At 59.0% G+C, this 11,171-nt stretch overlaps 1 protein-coding gene across 1 annotated transcript; it reads right to left on the bottom strand.

The window, feature by feature from the left end:
• Nucleotides 1-247: 247 nt before the first annotated feature.
• On the bottom strand, nt 248-8,283 carry PLPP2 (phospholipid phosphatase 2). Its single transcript, XM_033855039.2, is given in 7 exon segments — nt 248-576; nt 579-657; nt 910-1,086; nt 1,320-1,377; nt 4,592-4,866; nt 5,049-5,200; nt 8,127-8,283. Coding segments are annotated over 7 exon segments (1,035 nt in total). The 5' UTR covers nt 8,179-8,283; the 3' UTR covers nt 248-334.
• Nucleotides 8,284-11,171: the final 2,888 nt, after the last annotated feature.

Here is an 11,171-nt window from a genome sequence, read left to right as displayed (position 1 = left end):
GGCTCTCTCTGCAGGGTGACACCCCGACTGCTTGTGCAGGTCCACCTGACCCCCAACCTTAGCGCCACAGGAGAGTGGAACGGGCAGTCGGCCTTTCTCCTGCACCCCTCCTGCCCACGTGACCAGAGGAGCAACGCAGGCATGGCTGGTTCGCTCAGCTGAGCCCCCAACCAGAGAGGGTCTCCCCCTCTGCTGTAGGAACAGAGTCCTCAGAACGGCCATAAGGAAGAGGTGCTGATAACATCTGTCAAGCAAACGCCCTATTTTACTAAAAATCCAAATAGAGGTCACATTTTACAAAACCGGCATCCACTGGGATCTCTCAGTCCCTTCCCTAAGCCAACAAAAGACAGGGGTTCTGAGGAAGAGTCCCCCTCCACACGCTAGGGCTGCCCCAGGTACCCCCTAGCCCAGTGCATGGAGGTGGGGTTAGCGGAACCCACGCCAGGATCCAGCCATCCTGGCTTAGGGACCTGCCAGGACCATGGACACGCTCGCTGCCCACAGCCCGAGCCCCAGCAGGAGGGGACCCGCAGAGGCTGCAGCCAGCCTCGCCCAGGGCCAGTGTCAGTGATGGCTCGGTGTCCGCTCTACCTCTTCATCCTCCAGGCAGTGCCGCGGGGGCCGGGCTTTGAAGAAGTCGGAGACGTAGCGGACCTAGCAGAGGAGAGGAAGGCAGGAGCTGACTGGGCGGGGGCAGGACGGGATGGGGCAGCACAGGGCAGGGAGGGGCAGTAGAGCCCAGGAGCTGAGGGGCACCGTGGCGGGGTCAATGAGGACAGCAGAGGGGGGGATCTTAGGGGAAAGATGGGAGGAGAGGGCTTGGGTCCTGGAGAGGCAGAGAGAGGGCAGCAGGGCCCCAGAGGGGGGTCTCTGGTCAGGGCAGGGGGTCGGGGCCCGGGAGCTCACAGTGAGGCCGGCCACCAGCGCCCCCTGCAGGAGGCCAACGAGAACATCACTCCAGTGGTGTTTGTAGTCAGACACACGGGTGTAGCCCACGTAAAGGGCAAAGGCCACCAGGAAAAACTGCACGGTGGGCCGCAGCAGCCGTGCCCACTTCCAGCACAGCCGGGCCTGCACGTAGAGCTGGGGGCCAAGAGCAGCCGTCAGCATGGGAGCCTGCCCGCCCACCCCCACCGGACGCACAGACGGTGACACTGAGGCCAGGAGCCTGGAACCTGTAGGCCCAGGGCCTCCAGTTTTTATCAACAAGCCAGAGCCCATCCATCACCACCTCCACCCACCCCGCTTTACTGAGGCCCAGGGAAGGGCCTAGGCCACCGCTCCACAACAAGCGAGTCACAGAGAAACAAACTCACCGCCAAGAACATCATGCAGTACATTCCAAAGGAGGAGTGTCCAGAGTAGAAGGATAATCTGAGAAAGGAGAGCGCGGCAGGTTTCAGGAGGGCCCACACTCAGCGCCTCTGCCTTCAAACACCCCCGGCCCCGGTCCCATCCTGCCATGCCTCCCAGAGTCTGGGAAGATTTCAGGTAGAAACACGGCCACTGTTGGACACCATCAGTTCTTCCCTTTCCATTTCTCTGACAATGCGATAGGGTCTCGCGGTCTTTAAGGCCTCACCACAAAGATGCTGCAGGCCCTGAACACGGAACTGAGGTCAGACAACTGTGTCTAGCCAGCAGCTTCACTTTCACTGTGTTTCTTTTCAAGACCATTTTCCACCTGTGGTCACTGATACAAGGCTCACGTTTCCTTTTTTTTTTTTTTTTTTTGCAGCATGCGGGCCTCTCACTGTTGTGGCCTCTCCCGTTGCAGAGCACAGGCTCTGGACGCGCAGGCCCAGCGGCCATGGCTCACAGGCCCAGCCGCTCTGCAGCACGTGGGATCTTTGCGGACCGGGGCACGAACCCGTGTCCCCTGCATCGGCAGGCGGACTCTCAACCACTGCGCCACCAGGGAAGCCCCACATTTTCTTTTTACATAATTTCAAGTTTTAACAAAGGACATCAACCGACAAGAGAAAAGATGGCAGATTAAGAGACTCCAAAGGTCCATCCCCCCACCCCGTAAAAGCAACTAAAAAACTGACAACAACGGTAAGAATCAGATTGGTGGTGGCCGTGGAGGGAGAACAGAGCTCACTTACAAAGAACTGAGATAGTTCGGTCCTGTCTGATGGCTCCCTGGATCACTGGTCGTAAATATTTACAGCAAATGTAATGGTCACCATCGCCTGGGGCAACGGATAGCAGTTGCAGCAGACAGACTCACCAAAAAGCTTGGGAGGAAAGGCCAGGGAATGAGAAGCTCTGGAGAATAAGGGCTGGGATTCCAGAGGCCAGGGCTGGGCCTCAGGGCTCAGGAAAGACCTGAGAAGGCCCTAAGCTCTCACCTCTGGTTGACCAAGCAAGAAGTAAGTAAAGGTTAAGGCAGAGTTGTCAGCTGACATGCCCCAACATAGCACACAAAGCCCGTCTGTAAAATGGAATTTTTTTTCCCCCGGTTCCAGGTATTTAAGGACATATCTGTCCAATCGTTAGCTGATCACTCAGCTAACAGCAGAACTTCACGGCCACTCCGACTCTACAAAGTTAGTTCACAACACTCACTAAGCAAACAACCAACAACTACAACAAACAGCAAAAACAAGCCCTGGGGAGAGTAGAATCTGATTTCCAGAGTTGCTACATTATAACATTGAAAATGCCCGGTTTTCAACAACAACAACAACAAAATTATAAGGCATGCATGAAAAAATGCGGGAAGTACCTAGGGGAAAAAAATCTATTACTAGAAGCTGTCCCTGAGGAAGCCCAGATGTTAGACTCACTAGATAAAGACTTTTAATCTGCCATTTAAAATATGTTCAGAGAGCTAAAGGGACTGTGAGAATGATGTCTCACCTAATAGAGAACACCAAAAAGAAACAGAAGTTATAAAAAGGAAACAAATAGAAATTGTGGAGTTCAAAACTATAGTATCTGAAATAAATCACCCGACGGGCTCAAAAGCAGATCTGAGCAGGCAGAAGCGTGTGTGGAGATAGGTCAATCGAGACTTTCGGTCTAAGGAACAAAAAAGAAGAATGAAGAAGAATGAATGAACCGCAGAGCCTTGTGGGACACCATCAAATGTACCAACATATATACGTATAAGCGTCTCCAAAGGAGAAGAGAGAAAGCGGCAGGAAGAATACTTGAAGAATATTTTCATCAAATGAAAAACATCACTCGACACGTCCAAAAAGCCCAATGAACTTCAGAGAGGATGAACTCAAAGAGAGCCACAAAGAGACACAGTATAATCAGGCCACCAAAAGACAGTCAAGGAGAAAATCTTGAAAGCAGCAAGAGAAGGCATTCATTGTGTACGAGGAATCCTCCGTAAGATTAGTAGCTCATTTCTTATCAGAAACCATGGAGGCCAGAAGGATGACATACTCAGAAGTACTGAAAGGAAAAAAACGCCTGTGAATCACGAATTCTACATCTGGCAAAATGATCCTGTAAAAATAAAGGAGAAATCTAGACATTCCCAGATCAGCAAGAACCAAGAAACTTCATAGCTCCTACACCTACAAGCGCTACAAGAAATACTAAAGGGAGTCTTTCATGGAGGAATGAAGGATACTAGACAGTAACTCAAATCCACAAAAAAGCCCGGAAAAGTCACCAGTAAAAGTAAATACAAAACATAAACAGCAGTGTTAATGTATTTTGGTTTACAGTCCTGCTTTTCCCTACGTGATTAAAAAAAGAAAAAACAACTGCACATAACTAAACTTACTGGATCATTCCACAATAAATACAAACATCTCATCTTTATGCTGTACACCTGAAACTAACATAACGTTATACGGCAAATACAGCTCAATTTTTTAGAAACAGTAATTATAAATCTATGTTGATGAGCACACAATGTATAAAGGTATAATTTGTGACAATAACCTCGTAAGGGGGCGGGGGGGTGTGGAACTATACAGTTGCAAATTTTTTGCAGAGTAAATACCTATTAACAGAAAAGGCAGTAATGGAGAAATTGAAATACAAACAAAAAAGATACAATATACACAAAACAAACAACAAGACAAAGAGCATTATAGAGCGGGAAAAGGATCCATCCATTAAGAAGGTATAAAAGTAACAATTACAAAGATATAAGCACCTAACAACAGAGCCCAAAATACAGGAGGCAAAAACTGACAGAAGCTTAAGATGGTTAAATTGGTGAATTTTATACTTTGTGAATTTTTATCTAATTTTTAAAGAAGGAAAATAAGGACATCAATTAAATGAAAAGTTTACCAGTAGAGATGGTGAGAGGACAGAGCAGCAGCGTGAGGATGGGGCCTGAAATTTAGGGGAGGTGGGTCACTCCTCCTGAGGCCTCCTGCTCTGCTCCAGGGCCCGACACGCCTGGCACCACCTCACCTCCCTGCCTGCAGGACACAGGCCCACGGGCACCTGCAGGCCTTGCTCCTGCCTGTTCTCTGCCCAGCGTGGAGCCCCTGTACCTTCTATACCTGACAACTCATCCCTCAATATCCAGCTCCTGAGGGCCCTTCTCCAGCCCCCACTCTCCTCCCCGGGTGGGGTGTCTGCGGCCCGGGCCCCCCGCGGCACCTACCTGGACTCGGTGACGTCAGCAGGCCTTCCCCTGCACACCTCCACCTGCACATACACGGAGCAGTTGACACGGCTCCAGTCAGGGTCACACACGGCCAGGAAGTTGGGCCGCAGCCGGCCGGTCATGTACTTGGCCAGGTCTGTCAGCGACTGGCTCACTGCAGCCCCGAACAGGAACGCCCCCAACACCTTGTAGAGGGCGGCCAGGTAGTTGTTGAAGTCGGAGCGGGAGTAGAGGCGGTCTGTGTACACCAGGTAGGCCTCCCCGGCCGACACCTGCGGGGAACAGCTGGGGACTTCAGGGCTGCTGAAGAAAGGGGTCAGGGTGCGCGGCCTCCCTACGGTCACTGGGGGGCTGGGAACTCCAAGGGGGCCCTCTTCCCCGCAGACACCACCCCGGGCAGGACTCGACCTGCTAACGCCCCAGCCCTCCGCCCTCCACACCCCTCCTGCCTTACAAGTATGACGGTGGTGGTGATGATGACCCCGGCCATGAGCCCGTGGGTGATGGTGTCTGGACGGTAGGGGTACCGGATGGAGTCATCTCCGCAGTAGAATCCTCGCTTGTACGGGGCGTGCACGAGCGTCAGGATGGCGGAAGGCAGAGAGGCTGGGATTGGGGAGAGGAGGCCGGTAGCCACGAGGTTCTCTGAGCCCCAGGGCCACACGGACGAGCCTGCGCCGGCACCGAGCGCTTGGACGCCTGCCTCAGCCTCCCTCCGGGTCTCCTCACCTCCGAGCCCACCCGAGAGCTAGGAGGAGCTTTTCTCACAGCAAATGGGAGGTCACTGCCCCATTAAACCCCCTTGTGGTTCCCCGTCATCATCAGATAAACACCAACGTCCTGCCCAGGCCCAGTGTCCACCCCCCCAACGTCGCCCACCCTCTCCCCGCCTCGCTTCCCTCCAGCCTCCTCTCTGCCCTCTGCACGAAGCCAGCAGGCAGCCACCAGGGCCTCTGCTCACATCCTTCTCGTGGCCCAGAACATCTCGAACTCCCTTCCGTGCTCCTGGGAGCCCTCTCACGGCAGGAAACTTCCGTTCTTCATGGTTCTTGCCTGTGTGCAACTGTGCAGTCACTGTGTGACACTCGAATGATTCCCCCGGCTACACACAGCGCTCCGTGAGCACCTGGGGTGGGGGCCGCGCCTGTCGTGGTCAAGGCTGAGTCCCTGGAGCCTACTGGGGCCTGGCCGAGGCCAGTGTTTAACAGGCATCTGTTAAAAGGAGGACACTCTGCTCCTTGTTCTAGGGCCGGCCAGAGAGATCAGGAACACACCTCATCCACGTGTTGTCCCTGAACCGGCCACACGGTGACCCGACAGGCCCGGCCCAGGCCCCGGGAGCTCAATCCAAAGGTGCTTTCAGGAGTCACAAGTCATGACCGGGCCCTGCCGGGCACGGCCGCAGCCCCGGAGTCCAGAGGCCCCGCCAGCCAAGGGTGACCAAGGGCGGCTGGGGCACAGGGCTCCCTGCTCCCCAGGGTGGGTGCACAGAGACAAACCCAGGCAGGGTGCCCTTTGGCCTTGGCAGGGCAGGTGACACGTGGAAAAGGGTGTGGCTCTGCTGGGGCCTGACGACCAGAGCAGGGGGAGGGCAGGGCCAACTCCTCCTTCCAAAGGCCAAATTCAAGGGCCTCCGGGACCACCGTGTGATGGTGCTGATGTAGGGAAAGACTCGGTGAAGAACACAGAGGTCTGCCTCATGGAGCTGAGAGCAACTGGGAATAAAAATAATACGCACACGATGACCGGAATCGGGGAGGTGGCTGCGGCCTTCAGTAGGGTGTCGCGGAGGCCACACAGGGAAGGTGCCGTAAAGGAAGAAGTACAGGGGAGACCTGGGGAAGAACACCCCCCAGAGGGGTGGCCAGTGCCAAGGCCGGAGATGGGCCTGAGCCTGGAGAGCAGAGCGCTGGGGAGAGGGGCTCTGCGGCAGGGGCGGGGGTCTCAGGAGGGCTGCAGTAGAGGGAGGGAGAATGTTTCCAAAAGACCTCTCTGGCCAGGGTGGAGGCCTAGGAGGAGAGGCCGAGAAACCCCACGGCCTGGGCAGAGCAGGGGCTCCCATGGGGGCCCGGGCATCGAGTCAGCCCCCCAACTCCTGTCCCCAAGCCCCAGCCCTCCCCGCTGGAGATTCAGGCACCCCCAATCAGAGCTGGAGCTGGGCTCTCCCGGGATTCAGGGCACAGAGCTCAGAGCACAGGAACGGAGCCTCCCTCTGCCTGGGCCGCACCAGCTCAGCTGTCCCCACAGCAGACACCACCAGAGCCTCCCTGCCCTGGTGTCAACCCCTGGTGTTTTCCCCAGGGCCCTTGTCACCATCTAAGACTGAACTGTTTTGTGTCCTGAAGCTTCTAGGCTGGGAGCTGGCTCTGCCCGGGCCCCCAGCACCTGGCACATGGCAGCTGAACCCAACCCCCCTCCCCCGCTGCTGTGTGACCTCCAGCGGGCACCTGAACGTCTCTGGGTGGAAACTGGGGAGCATAACAGCACTCCCTTATAGGCTGATTGGAGAAAAAGGTTTAATTAATTGCAGGCTGCTTAGTGCCTGACATAGTCAGTGCCACACAAATGTTTAAATAAATAAGTGCTCAGGAAACGACGCCCAGGGTTGGCAGACGGCCCCCGGGGACCTCCAGTTGCCACCTGGCGCATCCCAAAAGGGTCTCTTCTAGGACACGGGAGGAGAGCCTGGCCTCTGCCTGCAGTCAGGGCAGACCCCTCGGTCCCCAGCGGAGGAGCAGCAGCCTGACTGGGGGTAGGGCAGTTTAGGCTGGAGGGGCCCCTCCCTGCGCGGGGGGTAGAATTCCGGGGCCATTGTCCGCACAGCCCCGGAGCAAACACACAGCCTTTGTTTCCGGGACCCTGGAGGAGGGGCGGCGAGGGGGCCTCTGCCCCCAGCTTGGCCCGCAAACCCGCCCGACAGGTTTGGCCCGCGCCACCCCGAGGCCTCCAGTTCCACCACAGCCTGCGGCCCAGTCCTTCTCCCGGCTCTCCTGGGCCCGAGCGAGGAGGGCGACGGGGCGCGGGTTCGAATCCCACCACTGCCCGTGCGCCCCCGGCCAGGGCTCCGCCCTCCCAGACCCCACTGGACCAGCCGACCCAAGATGCGGGGTGGAGGGCCTCCCGGGGCGACCCGCGGCCGCGCCCCCCGCCCGGCTCGCCCGAGCCCAGCCGACGCCCGCGTGAATCACCGCCCGGGCCGGGCCGGGCAGGGCGGGAGGGGAGGCATGGGGGGCCCCCGGCAGCGACTTCCTGCTGCCGCGGGCGGGGGACACCGACCCCCTCCGACCGGGGATGCGCGGGGGAAACTGAGGCCTGAGAGGGCGCGCGCGGGCGCCGGGGCACGCGGGGCGGGGGCGCGTTGCTCGATCCACGGCCCGAGGGTCCTCCCCCGGCTCCCCCCACCTCCAGGGGGCCTCCGAGAGATAGGGCCGCTGCAGCCCCCAGCCAGTCCTACAAAACTTTGCGGGCACCGGGGATGGGCCCGCCTGGGAAAGGGTCCTCACACACACACCCGGGTCCCCGCGGCTCTTACCGACCAGCACGCACAGCACGTCGAGCAGCACGAAGACCCACCTCCGCTCCATGCTGCCCGCGACCCCCGGCGCCCGTCCCAGCGCGTCCCGTCGCGTCCCAGACGGGCCGCGGGGTCACATGGCCGGGGAGCCTGGCCCAACCCGGGAGGGGCGGGCAGGGCAGGGGAGCGGAGGGAGGGGCGGAGCCTCCGAGGGGAGAGGGCGGACTCTGCCTCCGCCCCGCCCGAGGCGCGCGGGGAGGAGGGGCGTGGGGAGCGCGCGAGGATGGCAGGGGAACAGTGTCGGTACGAGACCCGCGGCAGGAGGGGCCGCGGGTCTCCGAGCTGGGGGAGGGGGGTCGTCGGTGCCCAGCATTTTCCCCGCCCCCCGCCGGGAGGCTGAGGCTCAGGGACGTCTAGTCCGGTGTCACCCCAGAGCGTCCGCGTCCGGCCGCACGCCCCGATCACCCACGGATTGGGTCGGCTGAGTCGGGGGTCAGGAGAAGGAACGAACAAACGAAGGAATGAGTGAGGGGTGAACGGAGAGGCCAGCAGGAAGGGGTGTGGAGGAGGACGGAGCTCGGGCACCCGCAGGCTGCGCCTCGGTTTCGTCTTTGGGGCACTGAGCTCCTGTGTGCCTGTCTGAATACGTCTGAATCAGGAAGTGCCTACAAATAGATGGGGGGTGTCACGGCTTAACTGCAGGGGTTTTCTTCTTTCCTCCTGATGCTTAAAATCCTTGCAGCCCTTCCATCCCTGGCATTGTTAAGAAAGTTCCTCAACGCCCACCCTGCTTGTGCCAGGCCCTTCTCCTGGGTGGCACACTTCCTACCCCCTTTTACAGGGAGCAAATCGTGCGGGCGGTAGGAACTTGCCCGCACGCTAGGAAGGGTAGGGTTAGGGTCTGTGCCCTGCACGCCCACCCGGTCCCGAGGCAGCCCTGAGCTGGGAGGCGCAGGAGGTCCACACACGCACACGGGATCCTTGGGGCTGGAACCAAATGAGAGGCCTCGGGGCGTGTCACCACCTCCTGGAGAGCCCTGCCTGGACCTGGCGAGACACAAGGGAGGTTCTGCCACTCTCTCAAGGTCACACAGTGGCAAGAGGCAGGGCTGGCTGGGGCTTGAACCCAAGCAGCCTGGCCCCAGCCCCACCCCCAAACCACGTTCACCGGCCCACCCCCTCCAACAATCTTCAAACAGAAAGATGTTTCCCGGCTTTATTTTAGAGATGCAGGAAGCCGCTTCCCCTGGCCCAAGGTCAAGCAGCTGAGACTTGAACTCAGAGTCCCTAACCCTGCTTCCTGGGAGGATGAACAGACGCCTGCACCGTGGGGGGAGTGAGGGTTGGGAGACAGCCAAGGTATTGTGGGGAGGGGGGGCGACAAGGCACAGCTCATCTGTGGCTCCTCCACCATTGGCCAGACTGTGGGGTTGAGGGGGGTGTCTCTGGGCCGAGGCCCCTGAACCCCAGAACAACTTTCCCTAAGCAGGCCATCAGACACCGCCCCCCCACACACACACTCAAAATAACTCAGCCCACCCCCAGGACATAACAAGGTCCTGCGTGGAAGCTGATGGACCTGGATCTCCCGCCTGCGGCATGGCGGAGACAGTGCGGGAAGCACATCCCAGCAACCCCCCCTTTCCAGCCGCACACCCTGAGGAGTTGGGAAGGCACATCCTAAAATTGCAGCTTCCTCCCTCACCCCCAGACTTCCTCCAAGGCGTCCAGAAGACTCAGATTACTTGCCCGGAAGATTTTCCTCTGTCTGAGCAGGGGTGGGGCTGTCGCCAGGGACCCGTTTCAGGCTCAGGGGGATCCAGCAGCCCTGGACTCCTTCCTGCCAGCGCGGCCCCGCCCCGGGAAGGCTCCGGCTCCGTCCACTGGGTCCTCCTGCTGCAATCACAGGGAGGGGTGGGCCCTGTCATTCATTCATCCCTTCATTCATTCATGCAACGGAATTATACGTGTGAAGGTACCTGGCATACGTGTTACGAGACTGTTAGCCGGCGTCATTATCATGACACTCTCTTCACTGTAGCCTTGCGGCAATCGGGTGACTACTCCTCTCTGTGTAGTCTTGACACGTTCAGTTTAGGTAGGGAAGGTGCAACATGATACTGGCATCAATGAAATGTGGGCTTCTTTATGAAGCACCTACTGCGTGCCGGGCGGGGCCAGCCAAAGAGGAGTGTGGTGGGGCCCGGCCTGGATGGAGACCGTGGGGTTGAACCCGGGAGGCTCCAGGGGAGGCTCCCGCGGGCAGAGACTGGGTGGGAAGGACCATGGCCTGTTCCTGACGAGCCAGGAGACCAAGTGGCTGAAGGGAGAGCATGTGGCTGGAGCAGATGTGGCCACCCCACCCCCACCCCCCGCCCCGGCCCCGCTGACCTGTTTCACCCTGCCCTTAAAATACCTGGGCGGGATCAAGGTCAAAATGTGGTGAGGGCAGCAAGGATTAGGAGGAGGGGTTAAAACTAGGGCTAGCTGGGGAATCCCCCGGGACCAGCAAGGCCCGCCCCACGGGGAGCCGGGCTTGGCGGCATGATGTAACTGAGCCCCAAGTTGGGGCCCGAGAGCCTCACCTGTCCTGGAGACCGGGTCTCCCCTTGTGCCTGGAGGTCACCGTTGCCCTGCTGCCGCCCCCCACCTGAGGGGCCCAGGCTTGTCTCAAGGAAGAGGTGCTGGGCGTGGGCAGAAAGGTGCTGGCACACAGTAGGTGCCCCCTGAGTGCAGCCTGCAGCCCCGCCTCTCTCTGCACTTCTCGTGGGGCTCAGGCCACCCTGGAGTCAGCTCCTTGACACGGGCCTCCCTCCCTGCCGAGGGTCCTGGAGCCCAGGCTGCACCCCAGGTGGCTGTGCCGGGCGCGTCCAGGCAAGGAAGGCTAAGTGGGCAGTCGGCGCCTCAGTCTCTCCATCTGCACGATGGGCACAGGCCAGCACCCGCCCTGGGGTCATAGTGAAGTGCTTGACCAGTGGCCTGCCCCGCTAGGAAGCACTAGACAAAATGGTGGAGGTGGGCACCTAAGGTGGGCTTCCGTCAGAACCCAGCGCCAATTCACCC

Source organism: Tursiops truncatus, chromosome 3 (assembly GCF_011762595.2).
Source record: "Tursiops truncatus isolate mTurTru1 chromosome 3, mTurTru1.mat.Y, whole genome shotgun sequence".
NCBI classification, from domain to species: Eukaryota; Metazoa; Chordata; class Mammalia; order Artiodactyla; family Delphinidae; genus Tursiops; species Tursiops truncatus.
The sequence above is the reverse complement of the archived record's forward strand: the minus strand, read 5'-3'. Positions and strand labels throughout refer to the sequence as shown.